Source organism: Camellia sinensis, chromosome 12 (genome assembly GCF_055761805.1).
Source record: "Camellia sinensis isolate YWXY chromosome 12, ASM5576180v1, whole genome shotgun sequence".
Classification (NCBI taxonomy): domain Eukaryota; kingdom Viridiplantae; phylum Streptophyta; class Magnoliopsida; order Ericales; family Theaceae; genus Camellia; species Camellia sinensis.
Window position 1 is genome coordinate 150,894,621 of NC_138972.1, and position 25,704 is coordinate 150,920,324.

Genomic DNA, 25,704 nt, shown 5'->3' on the forward strand with positions numbered 1-25,704 from the left:
GATGGTGATTATCTTGCTAGAATACCTATGGATGTTAATTTGTTTCTTCTAAGAATGTACAGGAAAGTATTTCTCAATTAGAGTATGCCCAAATTATTGAAAGCTTAATGTACTTGATGAACTGCACTCGCCCAGATATAACTTATGCAGTAAGTAAATTAAGTAGATATTTGAGTAATCCGAGAGTAGAACACTAGAAAACAATTATAAGGGTTATAAGATACCTCATATTTACTCGTAACATTGGGCTGAATTATACTAGATATCCAGCAGTACTTGAAAGATACTATGATGCAAAATGGATATCGGATACTAGAGACTCAAAATCTACCAGTGGGTATGTATTTCCTCTTGGTGGGGTGGCTTTATCTTGAAAATCTTCCAAACAGACTTGCATTGTTAGGTCTACTATGGAATCAGAATTCATAGTTTTAGATAAAGCTGGGGAAGAAGCAAAATGACTTCGCCACTTCCTTGAAGATATTCCAATGTGGCCAAAACTGGTGCCTGCTGTATGCATACATTGTGATAGTCAATCAGCAATAAGTAGAGCACAGAGTCATATGTATAACGGTAAGTCGTGACACATTCGTCATCAACATAACACTGTAAGATAACTACTCTCTAATGGAATTATTTCCATTGAATATGTGAATTCTAACGACAACATGGCGGATCCGCTAACCAAAGGGTTAGCAAGAAAGTTAGTTGAGAATTCATCGAGGGAAATGAGACTTAAGCCTATTAAATAAGAGTTACCACAACGGCAACCCAACCTAATTAACTGGAGATCCTAAGATCTAGGTTTAAAGGGATAATCGAGTTGTGTACAACTTAGAAGGATCACTGGGGAGTCAAACTTTTACCCATTTTCATGATAAAATAGTGATGTTTACAGCGGTTTAGGTTAAGTAAAATTTTAATGATTCTTATATCTAGATAAACCTAGTGGAGTATGATAGGATACTTTTCATAAAAATCACCTATGTGAGTGTGAACTAGGCCGGTTCTGTGAGATTTGTGAAGGGTTACAATTCTCTAGAGTACTCATGAAAGACCAGGTTATTCAGGGCCAAAATGAACACAATAGTGAGAATTAAACTATGTCTGGTAATATACTGTGTGAGTTATATTGTCTTGGTTTATACAAATGGCTGAACAGTTCAAGACATCATGTTCACTGGTTAGCTAGTAAATTCGATAATGTCTCACAAGGGAAGGTTCAAAGCCAAAAGCTACCTATCCTTTGCAGAATATTTCCAATATCTGTATTTTTTGTAATTAGATCATATTGTTGGATTTTCTCTCCGTCAAATTCTATTCATGTGAGGGATTGTTGGAATATTGGTTTTTATAAACTTATTTTGGGCCAACTTTGAGCCCAAAATTGAGTGGGGTCACACGTCTTTTGGGGTGGGTCCGAAGATGTGACGTATTCCTTGCCGCATGGTAAGTCACACGGTGAAGACGGTTTGTCAAAACCATTTATGAGTAAATGGAAACTTGACGCCATTTTTGGGTTCGTGAAATGGACATTTAAAGAATTAAATGTGGGTTTTCTTGTAAGGTTTGTTCAACATTGAAACTTTAAGAGAGCTTGTGTATGTATATAAGTTCTAGGTGACAACACTTGGGTTGGGTCCCAAGGGGCACCTTAAGTTTGTAGAAGGGAGGAGTTATGAACAAATGAAACCTTGGCTCAAACCACCACACGCGTGCGTGCGCCACCGTTGCCGTCCGACCTGCCGGCTGAGCCGAGCTGTGTCCTAGCACGGTTGTGGTTGGGGTCGGTTCTAACATTAATTTTTTGAACAAAATTTATTTAAATTTCAAAATGTTTTTTAATTCAAATCTAAATTCAAAATTTTTCCAAAATTTGTGCCTCTTTCGAATTCCACAACAGATTCAAATTTTTGAACAGATTCAAACTATTTTACAGGTTTAAAACTGCCCGGACAGATCCAAATTGCCCAACAGTTATCTGTCCAAAACTGCCAGCAGATCTGTTGTAGTTAGAAACAGTTATCTGTTTGAAATTTGAATTATATCTATTGCACTTGTTCATTTAAAAACCTACTTGTTCAGTTTGATTTTCGGACCTGTTCGGGTCTATTTATAGTAGGCCATTTCTAGCAGTCAAGTGATTCAGAAAAATTGATTTTATTGCCTTTATTTTGCTCGCTTGCATTATTATTCTTCATACTAGTTTTTAGAGAAAAATTCAGAGAGTGTTAGAACACAGGTTTTTTGTTCACCATACAAATTGTTTGGAGTGCTACTACAATTTGTGAAAATCATTGTATCCTGGGAGATAGATGTCATTTATACATAAGCACCGTAGCAGGACGAATCTGTCTTAAGGATAGAGTGTCACACACTCGACTTGATCTTTTAAATATTCATTTGGTTTGGTAAAATAAATCCTATAAGATATTTATTTTATTTGTTTGATTTGGTATCAATTTATTTATTGTACACAGAAGATTGTTCCAACAAATTCTTCAGAAATTCTTTCCTAGCAGATCCCTTATGCCATTCCTTAAATGTAGGATTGCTACAATGACTCCTAATTTGTAAAGAGTCACTGTAACTTCCTTATATCTGATAAATTTTTATTTTATTTCATTGAAGGTATAAAATGGAAGTCCCCCTAAATGTCCTCGGATGTCCGTGGATGCCCCATACCTGAAGAAGAAAAATGTCCAAACATTACATAACCGGTCAATTGCCCAATCAACCTGTGCCGTTGGTGTTTGGTTGTGTTGTTGCCCAAAAGTGTCCTAGTTAGTTTTTTATTATTTTATTATTAAAAAAATATTTAAATTTAAAAGTAATTAAAAATATTATTTTAATAGAATAAAAAAAAAATAGTATTGTTTCTTAAAATAAAAAATAAATTTTTTAATAATATTTTTCGATAAAATTTAAGTACAATGATGCTTTAAAATCCTCTGTCCAAGTTTTAAATTTAGGTGAAAAACTAGGGTAAGATTAAACTTCAAAATAAAAACGAACCGGTCCGATCCATTGCTTAGGAGAAACCTTCAGTTCAAGCTAGGGTTTTTTAAGCTAAGGTCTGTGTCTGTGCGCGCGCAAACTATAACGTTATACAAATGTAAGCTCTCTCTCTTTCTCTAGATTTCTCTTTGGATTTGCAATTCATGTTTCTGAGAAACTCTGAATTCGCATTCTTCCCGTGTTATTCCCGAGAAATCGAAGGAAAATAGAAGAAAAACGACCTCGAATTCTATCAAATCCAACTCAACCCTGTTGATCATAGTTTTCAATCGGAAACTTAAAGTTTTAGTTTTTTTTTTTTAAAAGCTTGTATGGTGTGTTGGATTGGAATTCAACTTGTACTAATTTTGAATTTGTTTCTTGGCAGCAACGAAAGTGATTCAAGTGAGTTGAAGAGAATGGCTTCAACAGGACAACCACAATCGTCTCTCAAGAAACGTGATTCATCTGGAACAAGAGAAGGGGATCAGCTGATTATAACCCCTTTAGGTGCTGGCAATGAAGTGGGTCGGTCCTGCGTTTACATGTCTTACAAAGGGAAAACTGTTCTGGTATATTGCAACCCCACTCTGAGTTTTTGAGTTTCATTGGTTATTTATTTAATTATTAATATATTTATATTTGTTTTTTTTTTTTTTTTTGTTTTTGTTTTTTTTTTTTTCTCTATTCACTCAAGTAGTTTGATTGTGGGATTCATCCTGCTTACTCGGGCATGGCTGCTTTACCGTATTTTGACGAAATTGATCCTTCTACCATTGATGTGCTTCTTGTCACTCAGTATGTACTTCTGCTTCTTATTCTTTCATACTTTATTTAAAATCTTGTGCTTGACGCGGCCTCCTTCCTTTCGATAGTTGGGTTTACTGTATTGGCCAGCTAATTAAGTGCTGAATTGAAAAGATTGTTCTATTTTTTTTTTTCTCAATAGAAATTGCTATTTCATGTTGAACTGTTTTATTGAACTGTTGACTCTGAGAGTTGTGATTAGTCAATTGCTAACATGATTTGTTAAGTTGAGTGAGTGGATGGGTTTGTTGAGTTCGGGTGGTTTTATTGAGAGTTGAAATTGAAATGCAATGCACAATGTTTGCACTTTGTCTATTAGAAATCCCCAAGAAAAATAAATAAATAAATAAAAGATAAGAGGAGAATGGTTGCTTGAAGAAATGATTGTATAAGGTATATTACTGCACTTTAGAGTTTTTAAATTATTTGTTTTTCATAATGAAAACGAGTTTTGGAAAAGTTTGTCACAACAATGGTGGCGTTGCATGCTCATATAGAAAATTTGGCCATGCAACCACTGCACAGAGATGCTTGATTGGAGGTGGTGGTGGTGGACATGAAAAAGTTTTGCTTGGATGGTGCATGGGCAAAATGTCCTTTTTAGATATTGATAGAATGGTTGAGAGGGGCACAATAAAATATTCCCTCTCTTTGGGGAAGAGGGGGAGGGCTTGTGAAGGGACAAAGATTCCTGATGGTTTGAGTGTTTCAAAGGCTGTATTGCCTTTCTTCTTTTGGAATATTGGTTTTCGGTGAAAGTAAGAAGATTTTATTATTCTTTACAGTGTGCTTGTTACTTATGATGCCATTAAGATGAGATGATGGTTATGGGATTACTTGTATATTGATTTAGACTCTGTGCAAATACAAAATTTTCTTTCTGTGTTGTGAAGGTCTTATTTATTTTGTCTTTCTCAATATTGCTGATTGTTGGTGGTGTTTGAGATTCTTCTGAGCACCAGAAATGTTAGTGACAGGATTATTAGATCACATATTAGTCATTCTGAAGGTTTAGTTTTGATGGTTTCATTGGGGGCTTCTTCACTATATTTTTTATTTATTTATTATCTTAATCGGAACTATCCTAATTTTATTATTGATTTTTCAGTTTTTTTTTTTTTGCTGTTGATGCACTAATGGCAATGTTTTTTGTTTGCAGCTTTCACTTAGATCATGCTGCTTCCCTGCCATATTTTTTGGACAAGGTTTGTTGCTTTCTTGAGTAGCTTTTGTTCAATTAATTCTTATGGGTTTCTTGTAGATGCTAAATTTTTATGGTTTGTTATGTAGACCACATTTAAAGGGCGAGTTTTTATGACTCATGCAACAAAGGCAATCTATAAGTTGCTTTTATCAGATTATGTCAAAGTGAGCAAAGTTTCAGTTGAAGATATGTTGTACGATGAACAAGACATTCTTCGCTCCATGGATAAAATTGAGGTATGCTTATTTCATTTTGTTGTTTGTTTAATCTATGTCTTCTCTGGGATCTTTTTCCCATAAAAATGTCGTTTTACCTTTCATGTGTGGCTTTGTAATCATTCCAAAATCCAAATTTATGTGGATTGCTAGTAGGGAATTTATGTTTAGCATTTAGATTTGTTTTCACATAATGACGGTAAGATATCAGTGTATTGTGTTTGTTTTTTTTATTGTTTCAAATGGATTGTATGGTGCTTCCATTATTGCATTGATTCCTCCAAAGAAATTTCATTATCAGATTAGAACTTTCTGTTTGATATTGAATGGTTTCCTCATTATGAAAAATAGCTTCGTGTCAAATGCATACAACATATATGTAATCTAATTCAGAAAATTTACCTATATGTTTCAATTTTTTCTTTGTATCTGTTTTTGTTTATTTTTTGGTAGAATGTATGCATTTTATGCATGAATCATTATATGTAATCCAATTGTTGCATGATGACCTCTACTGGAACGTCCTAGTTTCCTATTGATTACTTTTTGTCTGTAGACTCTCTACCCTAACTAGTTCGACCACATAAATTAGGTTCTGTCATTCTTATATTATTAGGTTACAAAAGCATCATTTGTAGTCAAAGTATGTGTAGGCGCGCCCTTGGGCTTCATGCTACAGTTCGGACTCAAATGTCATGGTTTTTAATCTGATCTCACAATGTACTATGTGAGATTGATAAATCACCAAAGAGTCTAAATCCGGCAAATCGTTTTGGAAAACTGATTTTTGTAAAGAAGTGCCAAACATGGACTGTTTTGCCAGATACAGAGTTGCCACCTAATATTTTATTTTGGGGGAATGTAGGAAATCCTGGCTCGTGCCTAAGGCCACGTGTCTGTCATCACCAACTTGCCTTGGCTCGGGAATTTGGGTACGATTGGGGAAGGTCATTTAATGAGCACCCCCACTCGCCCGATCAAAGATCGGCCTGTACTAAGCATGATATCTTGTTTTTGAAAACACATGTGCTCTTATTCCGGTTAATTAGCTAGAATTACTATGTGATGCGCATAACACATAAGTATAGACTAGATCGCCTAATTTGGAATAAAGCATCGCATATCCGTTTGTTTGAAAAATGGTTTGAAGTTTGCTACTCGTAAGTAGGCAAAAATGCGAATTTCAATGAATTGTCCCAATTCAAGTAATCCAACCTTCACCCACAGGCATTAGGCAGTTAATCACGTAAGCAAATAGCCTCATGGCAAGCATGCTTAACATGGCAACATTAACACAGATTTAGTATGCTAAAGCGTAAACACTCACAGTGTACTCCAAGCCAAAACAAGGAACTAGTTAGAAATCAATGCACGATCTTAGTTCATGTTAAAATGGCTAATGCAACATATGTAAAAATGCAATTAAGATAGGCTCGGCTATCCTAAGAATGGCATGTGAGATGCAACTTGGTACATGTATTCTAATTGGAATTGAAATACAATGCAGTTAGCATGATGCACCGAGCCCGGTGCATACAATACAGATAAATAGATGTAGACATGCAAGCATAAGGTATGCTAAATGAAATATGCCCTAAAACTAATCATCGTAAGCGGTTAAGTAAAAGGGGAGAAAGAAATGGAGATTGGAAGACATGTATCACACACACGCACGCTTATTACAACAATATGCCCTCTTGAAGGAGGGACCGAATAAGAAGCTAACTAGCTAATCTAAGCTAATTAAACTAATTATTACACAACAAATTAATTAACTAATCCTAGTTAACTAATTATTACAAAACGAATCGAATAGCTAATGCATTAACTAATTAAGAGTACAAACCAAAGCAAAAGCTAGCTATCTAAGCATGGCAGCTAAGGAAAGCAGTAAAGCAGGCAGTTCTCGGAGGGAGAAGACTGGATGCATGCCCGGTCGCCTCGTTCGAAAATCCAATGTGATGCCCTGATTTGCCTCTGTTTTCATTTGTTTTCAGAAACTTGCACTAAGCTCTAGAAAGATGAAACCCCACCTTAGGAATCCTGTGGGAGGGTGGCCGACCACTTTTGGTCCCTAGAAACACCTGCCGACCACTTTTTGTTGTTGAAAATCAAGAAAAGTGGTCGGCCAGCTACTTTTTCTGGCTGGTCGACCAGTTGCTGCTGAACTGCAATTTGCTGCAACAAAGAGCAAGAAATGGCATGGCAATGTATTTGCAAGATATGTGTGCACAACCACCCCTCCCTATCATGTTATGAACTCAAGGGGGTGTGGTTCTCGACCCTCGGGCCACCAATCGCGCATTTTCATGCATGATGGCTGAGAGGCAAAGTTGCACAATTCAATATGAAAATGAATGCACAAGTAAACACATAAAGCCTAAAACTCTATCATTTATGACCAAGAGCGTCGGTGATTGGGAATTAAGGCACGTTTCATCACTTTAAGTATGAAACGTCCCTCGTTTCCCGTGTTTGGACTAACACCTATTCCAAACACAATGCAAGCAAGCATGGCATACGCAATGCAAATAAACTACATGGCATACTCAATGCAATGTGACATGATTAACTTAACAAAGCTAATGGCATGCGAACAATGCTAATGTGTGCATGCACAATGCAATGCTACAAGGACAAATTAGCAATGTTAGGGACATGCACACACAATGCAAATATCAGTTAGCATGCACAATGCAATGATGTAAACTAAGCATGCACAATGCAAAGTACAAGGCATACATAATGCGATGAACAATGTGGCATACTCAATGCAGTATACATGACATGTTTAATGGACTTAAACTAAAAGGGGTAGACCTCAGCTATGCCCAAATCAGTGGCCATTGGTGATGAAATGAAGGCACATAAAGCAAGGCATGCATGCACAATGCATTGGCCATCAAAGAGGCCAAAGAGCACAACTCTCAAGAGTGCTCGATGAGTGACAAAAGTGGAAGTGTAACAACACTAAGTGCACTGAAATGAAGCAAGAAATGATGCCAAATCATTCAAACAACATAAGCAAAGCATGCTAGGGTCCTAAGGCATGAAAGCTAGCAAAGAGCAACACAAAGGAGGCATGCAATACATGGCACAAATGCATGAACTAAGCATGGACAGAGCTCAAGTAGGTCAAAATAAGGACCTAAACATGCTAAGATGAGGGCCCAAAGGCCTAGGCATGCAAGCTAAGGCCATAACAAGGCCATAATGCATAACCCTTAAAAGCATTTAAAGCATGAATGAAGTGGAAACATAAGCATGCTATAAGCTCTGAAATGTCATGTTAAGTGATGCCAAATCATGTACACAACACAAATGAAGCATGCAATGGTGCTCAAAGCTTGAGGCAAGCAAGAGCATTTGTACTACAAGTATACAAAACATGAAACATGTGACTAAGGCAACCCAAAACAGTCCTAGAACATGTTAGAATGAGTCTCAAACATGCATGGAAGTAGACCAAAACAAGCTATCATGGAGGGCATAAGGCATGATTCATACAAGGCAAATAAGGCGGTTTACACTACACCTATTAAGACCAAGCATGGAATGACTTAAGAAATAAAAATCAGAGTTATATCATGGCAAAATAATCCCAAATAAGCACTGAAATGATGGCTCGCGAGCTATGGCATGAAGGCATATGCAATGATTCATGTTAAGGCATAAAGGGGGAAACCCTCCCACGCATTGAATGTGTGACAAATGTGAATGTATGGTCATAAAACATGGACTAAAATCACATAACAAGTGATGCCAAATTATTCAAATAAGCCAAGTAGAGCATGCTAGTGGACTTGGTGTACAAAGCTAACAAGCTAGATTGAACTATAGCTATACAAAGCAAGTTATGCATGACCAAGACAACCAAAATCAAAGCTAAAGCATGTTAAAACATGGACAAAAGTTTCATGAAGTTAAGCCAAAAGCATGCTAAAAGACATGTCGAAGCATGAAGCATGTTAGGCTATTTCATGGAAATGCACTACAAGTGCAATGAGCATGCAAAGGCTAACCAAACCAAACCAAACCAAAACAGAGTCATGACATGGCAAAACATCACCAAAAACATGCTGAAATGGAAAGAAAACAAGATAGAATGACATGCTACTTTATAAAGCATACAAAGCTAGTTTGTGTGATTTACACTACAAGTGTATTAACCATGCATGTAGTGACCAAAGTAAGTAAAAACAATGGTATGCCACAGCAAAATAACCACAAATACATACTAAGAACATGCTAACACAAGCTTAGTAAAGGTGCTCAAACATGAGGCATATTAAGGCATGTAAAGAAGACACAAGGAGAGGGGATACCCTCTCCTTCTTAGGACTTTAAGATTTCAGTGTTGAGAAGGCCAATACAAGGTGGTCCCGAAGCTTACAAAAAAGGCTAAAAAACAAGGCCAAACCAAGCCTAAGAGGGGGTAAACAACCCCAAATACAGTAGTGATCTTAAACAAACTTTTTAAGCATACAAAAACAGAACTTTTATCAGTTATGAGCTAAGCTTAAAACAGCATGGAAGATAGGCTAAAAGCTTAAGCAAGAAAGGGAGATTTAAAGGTCAAAAGCTCACCCTTGAAGACCCTCTTTATAACTGCAACTCCAGCAGGTTTTTCAAGCTCCAGGCAACACAAGAACACCAAAATCAGCCCCTAAGCACCTTAGTAGCAAAATGATGGTGTTTGAATGTGTGTTTGTGTGTTAAAGTAAGGCAAATCTACACTTTTGAACACAAAAATGAAGAACAAGAGTGATATAGAGACAAAGCTATATGTAACTCTCTTCCCACAGATTTTCTGAACCTGAAGGAAGGAGGAGGAGCCTCCCTCTTATAGAAGAGAAAAGCCAAAGCTTCTTGGAGAAGCTAAGCTTGAATGCCATCCCTCCATATACATGTATGGAGGATGGCTCAAATGCTCTCCAGCTGTGCCAGCTGTCCCAAAATATCTCCAAAAAGGTGCCAAAAAGCAGCCGACCAAGTAGTCGACTTGCTAGTAAAAGTGGTCGGCCGACCACTCTAGGTGGTCAACTAGAGCAGAAACTAGTCGGCCATAGGTGGGAGAGGTCAACACACTAAATGCAAGGTGGTGGTGTGGTGGTCGACCAGAAAAGATGGTCCAAAGACCAAGAAAGCCAGTTATCTGACAAGAAAACTAGCTGGAAAAAGGAAAAGTGGTCGGCCAGGGAAAATACTGGTCTCCCACCCTGTACCACCTTCCAAACAAGGAAAGCAAGGTTTGTACTAAAAACAAACCAAAGCGGATGCAAGACGAGAAATATGGAGGGGAAACATGCGGCCAAAAGCCCCGAAAACTACCTGACGAGCATCAAAAGTGGTATGCAACCACAAAAGTGGTCTCCCGGACCACAGTGTTCCTCTAGGCAGAGGCAACAAGGTTTGGTTCAAAAACCACGCCAAACGGAGAATGTTAAGTGGTCCCGAGACAAGGTGCGCGGCCAAAGGCTCCAAAAACCGGAAACTAGTCTCCAAACGGGAAAAGTGGCCTACGACCACAGAGAGATGGTCTACAAGACCACTCCCTCCCTCCGGGAAGGGAAAACAAGACTTGTTCCGCAAACCGAGTCAAAGCACAAAGAGTTCAGAGGCCCAGAGGCAAGGCTCTCAGCCAAAACTCCGAAACCTCAGAACGAGTACAATATGCACCATCACCGAGCGCTCAATCGATGACGTCTGAGTCTTAAGGTCGGTCAAAAATGGAATGTCTACAGTATGAAAGTTTAGATATGACATACTAATTACTACACCTAGAAGCTGTCTCAAGTGCTGCTTTATTGATTCTATTCTAAAAGGTTCACTCTGGTTCCCTTTCCCTTTTTCTGTTCTTGGTTTCGTGGTTTTGGTTAGTAGTTATAGTTGAAACTTGAACTAGTCACAAGGTAATGCACAGTTTTATTTTTGCTTGTTTGTTTTTTTTTTTTTCCATTTTCATTTGTAACTTTACCTTAGTCTATATCATATTATTGACTGATTACTGAACTCCCAAACACTATGCAGACACTCCCACCCACTCTCTGCGTCCTATAGGATAACTAAATCAAGCTAGCAAAAACCACAAATTTTGGCAATTCCCTGTCTAAATGTCTGACCTGTACCATTCGTCTTAAAGTCTTTTTTTTTTTTTTTCCCCTTCTCTTCCTTTTCTTGTGTGTGTGTGTTTGACTGTTATCGTTTGAGCCAAAGCATTCTTCATAATTATACTTTGTTATTTGTGCTCCTCTTTTTGTTTCCTTGTTCTCATCACTGCATGCAAATATCTAATATCTAGGAAAATGGAATCATGTATTGAATGTGGCAGTCAATTAGTCCATAATCGATGGAGAAAAATGGCCTCAATAGATTGTTGTGATAGTTGATCTCTTGATCGTTCATGAGTGCTTGTGTTGACACAATTAATATCAGTGCTCGTTAGCTTGTTTGTTTGTTTGGAATTGTGATTTTTTCAAGAGAGTCAAAACTAAATGATTATTTACCTGAAGCTTTTTCATTCAATTTTTCCTGCTTAAAAATGATCATTTGTAGATCCTTCTCTTATCTTTAGACATTACCATCAGTTGTCCCATACTAAGGAAAAAGATTTATTTGGTTGCAACTCTTCTTACATGAAATTCCTGTACTCTCTCCCTCTCTCTCTCTCTCTCTGCATGTATGTATGTGTGTATTTTGTTTGTTTGTGAGTTCTGGATCCAACTTATTGTGCATATGCTATGAAGCACGGACACCTCTCCGAAGGCAGCATATGGGTGTCGGACACGGGCATGCGGCAAACACATGATGGACACATGTTGGACACTTTGTCTAACGTGTCCATAATTTTTTTTTTAAATTTTTTCCCAGCTGGACACTTAGCAGACACGCTCACACACGTGAGGGATTCATTCGTTTGGGACACTGCAGGGGGAGGGAGGGGGAGAGAGAGAGAGAGAGGGAGGGAGGGGGGAGGGGGAGAGGGAGAGGGAGGGAGGGGGGAGAGAGAGAGAGACGGAGAAGAAGCCGTTCACTTTGAAACCCTAGGCAAAGCTGTCGATCCACTTGAAGTCCCATATTGAAGCAATCGCAGGTAGATTTCTCTCTATTTCTCTTCTTTTCTTCGTCTCTCTTCTTCTCATCCTCTTCGTTCTTCGTTCCTCTCTGCTAAGCTGCTCTTCTTTTCTTCTTCCCCCCCCTCTCTCTCTCTCTGTTTTTTCGTTTCTCTCTCCTCCATTTTTTTTTCCCGCTCTCTCGCTCTCTTAAATTATATATTTGTTGAATTTAATTTGTTTTCCCCATTTATGGGGTCAGCCACTAGAGAAGTGAACAAATATTTGCCACCCATCAATTTTTCAATATTCATCTTTGGCCCTCTTTTCCTGAACAATTATAGAACAAATTAATTTTATTTGAAGAAAAAATAAATTTCTTGAAATTGATGAATAGATGATGGTTGCATGTATATATGTATTTTTAAAATATTTGTTAATGTTATTTTGCATTTTTTATTACTTTTCAATGTTTTTTTTTTAAATTTTTTTTTATGTCATATAATAAATAAGTAAAATTATATATTTTGAGTGTATCCCCGCGTGTTGTGTCCCCTATTTTTTGAAAATTTGCATGTCTACGTGACCGTGCCTATGTCCGTGTTTGTGCTTCTTAGTGCATATGGAACTCATGGCTGTGTCTGCATGACATATTAGCTATGGCAGATGCAACTATCTGTTCACCTACAGCTGCTGGTATTGCTACCCATCCCTGTGAACTGCAGCTCAGGTCAAGTAATGTTGATTATATCAGATATGAGGGCAGCCCATGTGTTGCAACTTAAACTAAACGACGGTGGCAATGTTTTGGGTTCTTGTTGCGGTGAGCACATTAGGTCATGGTAGACTTTTGTTTTTGGAAACAAAATTGACCTTCCATCAATCACAGCCTCAACTTTAGAGAAGGTTATGCCAAAACCTGATTTGACCAACCTTCTTATTTTCACCATTTCTATCTTGATTCTCCTAATTTGAGGTACAAAGCTTAAACTTTTAAGATCGATTAAGTTCATTCATGATGTATAATTGTTAATTATTGTATAAACAAAAATGAAGACAGATGTAATTATTACGAAGGCTAGAATGATCATCTGTAAGGTACAGAAGGGTCAAGCTATGAATTGTCCCATTTATATTTGGCTTTGAGAAAATGCAATCCAAAAACAATTATTTGCTTTATTCCTTTGAGAACTCCAATGACCTTCAAACAAACACCAAGTTAGATTGGGTTGGTTTTGAAATGTACTTACATGGTTAGTGTAGTTTTCATTAGGTTAAATTATATTAATTTCAGTTGTTCTTTATTTATTTATTTTTTTTGCTTCCTCGCTCTCTTCTCCTTTATGACTTCTTTTATGTATATATTTGATATGTTGACGTATATTTGCTTTCCAACATCATTGACAAAAATTAAAGATCAACAAAATATACAATCTATCAAAGGAAAGGCTGAACATCATAGTATAAAACAGAGAAGTAAATCTGAACATGACATCATGGAAACTTACACAAACAATGTGCAATTGTTCTAATTGGGTATTAGTTTCAACCTTCTTAAATGACACATTGATCTTGGGTATAATACAAAAGCCCACCCAAAACCCTGTAATTTGTGTTGTGCACAACGACTTGTAGATTACATATCTTGACAGCAGCAAGTTCACTGAAACGTTTAACTGTATGTAGGGTTGAAATGGCAAGGATTTCCCTTTTTGTTTTATTAAGTGAATGGTGAGGATATTTATGCACCACAGCAAACCTCAAGTTCTTAGGACGCGGATGTCTAGCTGTTTTTATTTGAATTTATTAAGTTATAGCATGCACCTTGCTTACGTGAAAAATGTTGATTACTTTTCTAAAGATCAAGATCAGAAGTCATCCTTCAAGGTATGCATTCTTTTCTCTTTTTATGTTCTTTGTCCCATGCAAACCCCCTCTTCCCATCTGAAATATCTTTGCCCTTATGTATTTAATCTGAAAAAAATAAAATAAAATTTTGGGCGAGTTTGAACACACTTTTGTCTTGTTGGACTATATTGTGAAGCAGTTTTAGGGGCGGGTTGGTTGAAACTATTCTTAAGGTTGACTTAGAAAATATGAGGAAGAAGAACTCCGAAAATATGAGGAAGAAGGAATATATTTCTGTTATATTCAAAACTTCTTATTTTACAAGACCAAATGACACTCCTTATATAGGAGATATTACAAGCATCATTATAACCCATTATATGCCACTTACATATTATATATTACCATTATCTACCACTATCATATTATATACATGCCACTATCTACCACCAACACCACTATCATATTCTATACATGTCACTATCTACCACCAACACCACTATCATATGCCACTATCTTATTATATGCATTAACACAAATTTCCAGCACTCCCCCTCAAGCTGGTTTGAAGATATCTTCCATAGCCAGCTTGCTAGTCAGCTTATCAAATTGCTTCTTGTGTAGTCCCTTCGTTAGCACATCAGCTAATTGTTCACCTGTTGGAAGGTAGGTCATACAGATTATGCCAGCATTGATTTTCTCCTTGATGAAATGTTTATCCATTTCCATATGTTTTGTGCGATCATGTAGAACTGGATTATGAGCTATAGATATAGCTGCTTTGTTGTCACAATAGACCTTCATAGGTGTCGGGTGAGAAAGCTTTAATTCTTCAAGAATTCTTTTAATCCACATTACTTCACAGATTCCATGGGCAACAGCTCTGAACTCTGCTTCTGCACTACTTCTAGTTACCACATTCTGTTTTTTACTCCGCCATGTAACTAGGTTTCCACTTACAAAGGAGCAGTATCCGGATGTTGATCTCCTGTCTGTAACACTTCCTGCCCAGTCTGCATCTGTGTATACTTCAACTTGAAGATGTCCATGTTTCTTGAACAGTAAGCCTCTCCCTGGAGTTCCTTTCAAATATCTTAAGATCTTATAAATGGCCTCAAAGTGCTCTGCCCTTGGTGAGTGCATGAACTGACTTACTATGCTGACTGCAAAGGCAATATCAGGCCGCGTATGAGACAAGTAAATCAATTTCCCGACAAGTCGCTGATATTGTTCCCTCTCTTTGACTTCTTCAGCCTTAGCAGCTTGTAACTTCAAGTTAGGCTCGATCGGAGTCTCCACCATCTTACAACCAAGCATACCTGTTTCTCCAAGGAGATCAAGAACATATTTTCTCTGATTAACGAATATACCTTCCTTGGATCTTGCAAATTCCATTCTGAGGAAATACTTGAGGGCTCCCAGATCCTTAATGTGAAATTCTTTTGCAAGTTTCTCTTTGAGGGCTGCTAACTCTGCTTCATCATTACCAGTTAAAATGATGTCATCAACATAAACAATCAAAATTGCAATTTTACTGTTTTTTGAATGTTTATAAAATATTGTGTGATCTGCTTGACTCTGCGAGAAGCCAAAACTGATAACTGCCTTCCCAAAGCGTTCAAACCACGCTCTTGGTGATTGTTTGAGTCCGTATAATGACTTGTTCAATCTGCATACTCTGTCGCTTCCAAGTCTCTGCTCAAATCCCGGCGGTAGGCTCATGAACACCTCCTCTTCAAGATCACCATTGAGAAATGCATTTTTAATGTCAAGTTGATGTAGAGGCCAATCTGAATTTACTGCAAGAGATAACAGTACTCTGATGGAATTTATTTTAGCAACAGGAGCAAACGTCTCCTGATAGTCGATCCCATAAGTTTGAGTGAAGCCTTTAGCCACCAGTCTCGCCTTGTATCTCTCAACGCTTCCATCTGCGTTACATTTTATCGTAAACACCCATTTACATCCAACTGTTTTCTTGTCTTTGGGTAGATCAACTATCTCCCAAGTACCACTTCTCCTTAAAGCATTCATCTCCTCCATGACTGCTAATTTCCAATTCGGATAATCCAATGCTTCCTGTATATTCCTTGGAACAAACAAGTGTGAAATCCTAGATGTGAAAGCTCTATGGTTTTTAGACAGTCTTTGATAGGAGAGGTAATTTGCAATAGGATGTTTAATGCAATTTCGGACACCTTTCCTAATTGCTATAGGAACATCAAGGTCGGAAATAGAAGGAATAGGATTACCTAAAATTTCGATGCCAGAACTCGGGTGGACATTCGGGTCATTAGGATGGACATTCGGGTCATTATTCCTCAGATGAAATCGCTTCCTAGTATAAACCTGAAGCTCAGGATTTAGATCATTTTGTAGTACTTCTCCCCCTAAACAAGAATCTTCTTGACTAGGCACCATAGAACTTGGTTCTCCTAAGTGATCATTATCAGACAGATGTGATTTTTGTGTAGGATAAATGACATTGGGGAGCGGGATAGAAATATCCCAAAAACGGTCTTCTACTCCACTTGTCTCCCCCTGAAGAGAAGTATTGGGGAAATAGGATTTTTGTTAAAACCTATCACCTACTTCACCCAACCTATCACCTACTTCACCCACTTAAACCTACTCCACTAAACCTAACCCACTACACCACTACCACCTCACCTACTCCACTCAACCTAACCCACTACACCACTACCACCTCACCTACTCCACTAAACCTAACCCACTACACCACTACCACCTCCACTTCACCTACTCCTTACCTACTACACACTCACCCTCTTCTATATATAGGAATCATGAATCATTGTAATAAATATAACATTAATCAATATTACATCAATAATACAATTCTCTATTTCTCTTTATACATTCAATTTCAACATGGTATCAGAGCAGGTTTAGAACCTAATATTTTCGCTTCACCGGCGGGCGGCAACCTCACCTTAGCCGTCCGCCGGACCTCAACCAAATTCCGCTAAAGTTTTCTACACGCCCTCACTCCGCCGCCGTATTTCACCGCCGCTCATCTTCCTCCGGCCAAATTCCTCTCAAACTCCATGTCTTTGCCACTGCTAGGCAGTCGGTCTATGCTTACAGGAGTAAATGATGTCAACACCTCTGTATCAGAAGGAACTTGTGATACTGTCCATACACAAATAGATTATGACACCACTCTGGAAGACTTAGTTGCTCAGGTGATGGTTCCTGTACGATCCCCAGCCGTGGCACTTATTGTCACTAATGCCTTGATGTTGCGTATGCCTTTTGAAGCTCTGGCAGAAACATGTGAGGCTGATAGATCTGCTTTCGACATGCCCTTACTGCTATTTGTAGCCCTTGTAGGGGCCACAGTTAGAGGACTGCTTGCAAGACACAGGAGAGAAGAATTGGAACAGCTGAATGAGCAGTTGCGCCAGATCAATGCAGCACTAAGAAGGCAAGCAAAGATCGAGTCTTATGCCCCCACTCTGAGTTATGCTCCTGTTAGTGGTAGAATACAAGAAAATGAAGTAATTGTTGATCCAAGGAAGCATGAATTGATTTCCCATTTGAAATCTGGAAAGAATTTTCTGAGGAACCAAGATCCAGAGAAGGCATTTGTGGAGTTTAACACTGCTGTGTTGTTTTTGAGAAGAGTCAGAAAACTTGCAACGAAATTCCTCTCTCTCACTTTACTTTTTCAAACCCACAGCTCTTTTTTCTTTCACCACATGATCCCCTTTCTTTCTTTTCTTTATTTTCCACTTTCAAACCCACAATCCTTTTTTTAAATCAACCCACTCAACTTTCTTTTATTTTAATATATATCTATATATATATATGTTTATTATAACATATTGCACAGATTTACAAACCCATTTTCTTTTCTTCTTTTCTTTCTTTATTTATTTCTTTCTTTTCATTCCTTTATTACATCTATACCCATATCCATCATCACACTCTTTCTTTATTTATTTCTTTTAATCACCTTTTGCACCTCCCTCACCGACTCCCTCACCACAAAATAGAATTTTTATTTATTTATCTTATCTTTTTTTTTTTTGTGTTCCATTTTTCACAATAAAAATATATATATATATATATATAGCTTTGCACACCAAACCATATTTTATTCATCTCAGGGATCAACCCCGATCACAATTTTACACACAAAAAAAAAAACAAAACAAAACAAAACAAAAACAAAAACAAAAACAAAAAAAAAACCAACACACAAACACCCAAAGATTTGTTTTCTTTTCTGCCGACGGCCACCCACCGACCTCACTTCTTCGCCTATTCCGCCGGTCTTTTCTTCTTGCCTCCGTCCTGGGCGGTCCTTGACGGTGTTGCCTCCGTGTTTCCCACTCCACTGGGCACGATCACTCCTCCCTGCTCCTCCACTACAGCATATGGTGGACCTCCAAATCGGAACATCACGGTGGCCTTCCGCTTCAGCTCCTTGTTTTCTGCCTTTAGCACACTTATCTCTGCTCGCGCATCCTTATACATGCGTTGGAGCAGAGCCAGCTGGGAGTTTAACTGTTGCACCTCATTTGTCCTGCTCTGCAGCCGGTGCGACAAGTTTGTGACCGCAGTCATGGTTTCCACACATGACTTCAGAGTATACTGATTGGCCTCAATATCAGTTTGCACCGCCATTTTTTGCTCCACCGACCGCATCGGAAAGTTCAACGGAGCAAAACCAGAGGTGTTTGGTTGAGGTTCACTGGCCACCGCACCAGTTGTCTCTCTTGTTGACTCATTGAGGTCTGGAAAGAGAGTGAGCAGACTCCGAGAAGAAGAGGCCATTTTCTGGGCTATAAAGTGTTACAAAGTTTCTCTTTCCGAAAACGCAGAGTTTTTTAGAGAAGGGTTGGATCCAGAGTATTTTCAGAGTGTTGCAGTCTGACAAAGTTCAGAGGTTTCAGCCTGGTTTGGTTTCCACAGCCTCCGCATTGGTTTATATCGACACTGATGACGCGGCCGACACGCCACTCTGTCGCTCACGTGCCTCGCCGCGTCTCCGGCTCACCTTTTGATGGCTCGACGCTTTCTGTCGGGCACGACTTTTGATGAAGTGGGGGCGCCTTTTGAGGGCGCAACTTTTGATGGCACGCCTTTTTATGGATTGGGCACGCATTTTGATGGCACGTCTTTTTATGGATTGGGCACGCCTTTTGATGGCACGCCTTTTGAAAGATTGGGCACACCTTTTGAGAGTGCGATTTTTTAAGGGTCCGACAAGACTCTGTAAACTGTCCCGACATTGATTCCGGTTAGCTCCTTCATGGGTCCGACAAGACTCTGTAAACTGTCCCGACATTGATTCCGGTTAGTTTCTACAAGGGTCCAGCAAGACTCCGTAAACTGTCACAACATTGTCTGCTACAACGGTCCGACATGACCCCGTAAACTGTCTTCTACACCGGTCCGACATGACCCCATAAACTGTCTTCTACAACGGTCCGACATGACCCCATAAACTGTCTTCTACATCGGTCCGACATGACCCCATAAACTGTCTTCTACAACGGTCTGACACGACCACACAATGTCTGCTACATCGGTCCGACATGACCTCATAAACTGTCTCGACATTGATCCCGGTCAGCTTCTACAACGGTCCGACATGACCCCATAAACTGTCTTCTACATCGGTCTGACACCGCCATCTAGTGTCCTCTACACCGTTATGACACCACCATACAGTGTCCTCTACATGGTTATGACACCCCCATACAGTGTCCTCTACAACGTTATGACACCACCATCCAGTGTCTTCACCAATGGTCTGACACGACCATACAGTGTCTCTTATCCTCTTTTATTTTTATGTATTTTCTTGTTTTGTTACTCTCTCCAAACTCAAGTTGGCTAGTTCGTATCCCCCTTGAGTTTGCGGGGGGCTGTTAAAACCTATCACCTACTTCACCCAACCTATCACCTACTTCACCCACTTAAACCTACTCCACTAAACCTAACCCACTACACCACTACCACCTCACCTACTCCACTCAACCTAACCCACTACACCACTACCACCTCACCTACTCCACTAAACCTAACCCACTACACCACTACCACCTCCACTTCACCTACTCCTTACCTACTACACACTCACCCTCTTCTATATATAGGAATCATGAATCATTGTAATAAATATAACATTAATCAATATTACATCAATAATACAATTCTCTATTTCTCTTTATACATTCAATTTCAACAATTTTGTTTTCACAAATGACACATCCATACTCGCATGAAATTTCTTGGTTTGAGGATCGAAACACTTATACCCCTTTTTGTTTGAGGAATAACCCAAAAAAACACATTTTATAACACGGGGGTCAAGTTTTGAACGAAATTGACTAGAAACATGAACATAGGCAGTACATCCAAAAACTTTGACGGGTAAATCAGAAAACAACCTCGTGTCAGGAAAAAAAGTTTTGAGACAATCGAAAGGTGTTTTGTATGTTAACACCTTTGTAGGCATCCTGTTTATCAAATAAGAGGCTGTTAAAATTGCTTCACCCCATAAATATTTAGGAACATGCATGTAAAACATTATAGCACGTGCTACTTCAAGTAGATGTTTATTTTTTCGTTCTGCAATGCCATTTTGTTGAGGGGTATCCCGACATGTAGATTGATGAAAAATTCTCTTTTTTTCCAAAAACTCACCCAACTGCTCATTGAAATATTCTGTTCCATTATCAGAATGTAAAATACCAATTTTGGTTTGAAATTGGTTTTCAATCATATTGTAAAAATTTGTGAATAAATTTTTCACGTCAGATTTTTTATTCATCAAATAAATCCAATATAAGCGGGTATGGTCATCAATAAATGTAACAAACCATCTTTTACCAGAAAGAGTAGTGATTTTAGAAGGGCCCCAAACATCACTATGAATCAAATAAAAAGGTTTGGAAGCCTGGTAAGGTTTTGGCAAATAAGTAGAGCGATGAAATTTTGCAAAAATGCAACGTTCACAATGAAAAGAAGAACAATCAATCCCTTTAAATAATTCTGGAAATAAATGTTTCAGATAAAGAAAACTAGGATGTCCTAGCCTATAGTGCCATAGCATTATTTTTTCTCGAACAGAGATTGAACTAGTACTATTAAAGCTCTGAGCTTTTTTATTACTAACAGGTACTTCATCAAAGTAGTAAAGACCTTCAAGCATCCTAGCACGCCCAATCATCATCCCCGAGTTCTGGTCCTGAAATTCACAATGGGATTCAAAAAATGTAACACGACAATTAGAATCCTTAGATAGTTTACTGACAGACAAAAGGTTACAGGCTAAGTTAGGGACGTGAAGAACAGCATTGAGATTAATTTTCTCAGTTAGTTTAATAAATCATTTTCCTGCAATAGGTGAAAAACTACCATCGGCTATTCTGATTTTGTCATGACCAGAACAAGGGAAATAGGTACTAAATAAATGGGAAAAACTAGTCATGTGATCGGAGGCACCGGAATCTATGATCCACGGAGAGAAGTTTAGGCAAGAGAAGGCTTTAGGATTTCTACCTGTTTGTGCCAACAAAACACTAGGAGTACCGGATGAGGAGTTGGATTTTATCAGCTTTAAGAGTTGATCAATCTGCTCTTTGTTGAAGGGACTTGAATCGGCTTCATTAGCGGTAGGAAAGCCACGATTCTTCTCTCCTTGTTTGCTGCTTTTCCAGTTGACAGGTTTGCCATGGATCTTCCAACACGTTTCGCGTGTATGGCGAGGCTTGTTGCAAAAATCACACCAGACCCGTGGCTTATCATCAAACCTGCGTTGGTAATTTGCAGCCTTGTTGGCCGCAGCATCGCTAATTAAAGCAGAAATTTCAATTGATTCACCAGTACCTTTTTTTCTTAAGCATGACGCTCCTTCGGCTCTCTTCCCTTCTGACTTTGGCAAATACTTCGCCAATGGATGGGAGAGGAGGTCTGCCAATAATTCTTCCTCGCACTTCATCGAACTCAATGTTGAGGCCGGCAAGAAACTTGTAAATACGGCTGTCTTCCACAGTTTTCTTGTGGTGGTTGCAGTCGTCAACGGATTTCCATTCGTATGTGTTGAAGATGTCAAGATCCTGCCACAACCTTTTCAACGAATTGAAATATTTGGTGACGGAATCATCTCCTTGACGAATCTCTCCCAACTTCAAAGTTAATTCGAAAACTTGAGATTGATTTCCTAGGTCAGAATACATCTGACTAACATTATCCCACAATTCTTGTGCAGTAGGATAGCACATGTAATTAGAGCTTATATCCTCCTCCATGGAATTGACCAACCATGTCATAACCATGGAGTTTTCAGCGTCCCAACTGTCGAACAGCGGATCATTAACAGCAGGAGCCTTCTTGTCACCAGTGATGTAACCGATCTTTCCTTGCCCATGGATATACATTCGGATAGATTGTGACCAGCGGAGAAAATTATCACCATTTAGGCGGATGGTGGTGATTTGGACAGAGTGAGAGTTGGACGTTTTCACCGGAATGGCAGCGGCAGGGGTTGAAGTGGTTTCGGACGTGACTTCCGACATGGCTATGACGGTTTTAGGGCTCCTGTGTTTTTTGTAGCTCTGATACCAACTTAGAAAATATGAGGAAGAAGAACTCCGAAAATATGAGGAAGAAGGAATATATTTCTGTTATATTCAAAACTTCTTATTTTACAAGACCAAATGACACTCTTTATATAGGAGATATTACAAATATCATTATAACCCATTATGTGCCACTTACATATTATATATTACCATTATCTACCACTATCATATTATATACATACCACTATCTACCACCAACACCACTATCATATTCTATACATGCCACTATCTACCACCAACACCACTATCATATGCCACTATCTTATTATATGCATTAACACAAATTTCCAGCAGGTTGAATTGATGATTTTAGGAGTTGTAACTGGTGAGCAACTTGATAGAGGGGAATGAGTCTTAACGAAATTGAACTAGCTAATAATCATGCATGCATTGCACAATATATTGTGGTGGTAGTGCTTCTGAGGGATCTATTTTCAGTTGATATGAAAATTTGGAAAAAGAAAAAAGAAAAGGTTGTTCGCTAAGAAAAAAGATAAGCCCAATATCATACTCTGTACATAATCCTGTTTCTTTTATTTTCATGCAACCATATATCAATTCCATCATTCCATGTAAAATACTAAATGGAATGTAGTTGTCAACTGTTTTTAAGTCTCATTTGACACAAAATTCCCTTTCCTGCAGGTTATTGACTTCCATCAGACCTTAGAAGTAAATGGTATTCGATTCTGGTGCTACACTGCTGGCCATGTCCTTGGTGCTGCCATGTTCATGGTTGATATTGCTGGTGTCCGAGTCCTCTACACTGGAGACTATTCACGTGAAGAAGATCGTCATCTCCGTGCTGCCGAGATCCCACAATTTTCCCCTGACATTTGCATTATTGAATCCACTTATGGTGTTCAACTCCACCAACCCCGGCACATCCGAGAGAAGCGCTTCACCGATGTAATTCACACTACCATTTCTCAAGGGGGTCGTGTCCTAATCCCGGCATTTGCCCTTGGCCGTGCCCAAGAACTCCTACTGATCCTCGATGAGTATTGGTCGAACCATCCCGAGCTTCACAATATTCCCATATATTATGCCTCTCCTCTTGCAAAAAGATGCATGGCTGTTTACCAGACCTACATCAATGCTATGAATGAGAGGATCCGGACCCAATTTGCCAATTCCAACCCTTTTGATTTCAAGCACATATCGCCGTTGAAAAGTATCGAGAATTTCGATGATGTGGGACCGTCAGTGGTGATGGCAAGTCCAAGTGGGCTTCAAAGCGGGTTGTCCCGACAGCTATTTGACAAGTGGTGCTCCGATAAGAAAAATGCTTGTGTCATACCCGGATATGTTGTGGAAGGAACGCTTGCAAAAACCATCATTAATGAACCGAAAGAAGTTACCCTCATGAACGGTCTGATAGCTCCTCTCAACATGCAGGTCCACTACATTTCCTTCTCGGCTCATGCAGATTATTCACAAACGAGTACGTTCTTGAAAGAACTTATGCCTCCAAACATAATTCTTGTTCACGGAGAAGCTAACGAGATGGGGAGGCTCAAGCAGAAGCTTATTACCCTATTTGCCGACTGCAATTCCAAAATTATTACCCCCAAGAACTGCCAGTCCGTTGAAATGTATTTCAACTCCGAGAAAATGGCAAAAACTATCGGAAAACTGGCTGAAAAGGTCCCGGAAGTCAGCGAAACCGTCAGCGGCTTATTGGTAAAGAAGGGTTTCACTTATCAGATCATGGCGCCCGATGATCTCCATGTTTTCTCGCAGCTATCCACTGCAAACGTCATTCAGAGGATTACAATCCCCTACTCCGGTGCTTTTGGTGTGATAAAACACAGGCTCAAGCAAATATATGAGAGCGTAGATTCTTCGACGGATGATGAATCTGGGGTCCTAGCTTTGCGGGTGCACGACCGAGTGACGGTGAAGCAGGAATCAGAGAAGCATATCTCGGTGCATTGGAGTGCGGATCCGATAAGTGACATGGTCTCGGATTCGATTGTGGCTCTGGTATTGAATGTCAGCCGGGAGATGCCTAAAGTAGTTGTGGAATCGGAGGCTGCAATAAGTGAAGAAGAAAATGGGAAGAAGGCGGAGAAGATCTGCCACGCATTGCTTGTTTCGCTTTTTGGAAATGTGAAGGCTGGGGAGAATGGTAAATTGGTGATAAGCGTTGATGGAAATGTGGCACATCTTGATAAAGAGAGCGGTGAGGTTGAGAGCAAAAATGAAGGTCTTAGGGAAAGAGTGAGAACAGCGTTTCGCCGAATCCAAAGTGCAGTGAAGCCAATCCCCCTTTCTGCTGCTTCTTAGTGAGTTCTCTTTGTCGCTGTTCTTTTTTGTTGTTTTTGATTTCTGATACCTTGTTTTGTATCATGAATTTGTAGTCCATCTTTATATGGATGCTATCTAGAATGAGTCTTGAAAAGCATACACTAATTCACAGTGGATAAACAGTTGTAGCAATTCAGATGTTACATAGTAGCTTCTTATTTTCTGCTAGTGTTGCAATAATCATGTGGCAAAATGCATTACAGTATTAATTTTTAGCTGACTTTTAGGAATGTGCGATACTTGTTGGACACTCCCAACATGTGTCGTTGAGCTTTCTAACTGTAACCCCAAAATCTTTTGCCCTTACTATTAGTAGATTGTTGAGATGTATTTCAACTCTGAGAAATTAGTGAAGATCATCACAATTTGTTTACAAAATATTTAGTTTGGTGTTAAACCTAAATGGTTTAATTCGATTTGGAACCACAGTTTATAGCAACTTGCCATCATCACAATCTGTTCACAAAAATATTATATAATAAAAATATCTATGTATAGTTTTGACATTACTAAGATTAGCTTTAACGTAATTCCCGTTCGTATAGATGAAAACATTATTATAAAATCATGATTTTATTAGCTGTTTAAAGAATTTGGACTGAGCCATGTAAGACCACACTGGTTTATGTTTTTTCCTTTGTGCTCAAACC

The 25,704-nt window shown here is 38.8% G+C and overlaps 1 protein-coding gene across 2 annotated transcripts; it reads left to right on the top strand.

Moving 5' to 3' along the window:
- Positions 1-2,662: 2,662 nt before the first annotated feature.
- CPSF73-I (cleavage and polyadenylation specificity factor 73-I) lies at positions 2,663-25,222 on the top strand. Of its 2 annotated transcripts, none has more exons than XM_028230646.2 (6): positions 2,663-3,115; positions 3,386-3,569; positions 3,698-3,795; positions 4,964-5,009; positions 5,095-5,244; positions 23,390-25,222. In XM_028230646.2, exons 2-6 carry the CDS (start codon positions 3,417-3,419, stop codon positions 25,031-25,033), a joined length of 2,091 nt encoding a protein of 696 aa, XP_028086447.2. In that variant the 5' UTR covers positions 2,663-3,115; positions 3,386-3,416; the 3' UTR covers positions 25,034-25,222. The 2 variants fall into 2 exon arrangements, with proteins under 2 accessions (XP_028086447.2, XP_028086448.2); XM_028230647.2 differs by lacking the exon at positions 2,663-3,115 and adding an exon at positions 3,132-3,300.
- The last annotated feature ends 482 nt before the right edge of the window (positions 25,223-25,704 follow it).

What these genes read in the sequence shown, in the direction of transcription:
- CPSF73-I (XM_028230646.2), top strand. Translation starts at nt 3,417, where the DNA reads ATGGCTTCAACAGGACAACCACAATCGTCTCTCAAGAAACGTGATTCA. An exon ending in GATGTGCTTCTTGTCACTCA is followed by an intron (nt 3,796 to 4,963) that starts GTATGTACTTCT and finishes TTTTGTTTGCAG; the next exon opens with CTTTCACTTAGATCATGCTG. An exon ending in TGCCATATTTTTTGGACAAG is followed by an intron (nt 5,010 to 5,094) that starts GTTTGTTGCTTT and finishes TTTGTTATGTAG; the next exon opens with ACCACATTTAAAGGGCGAGT.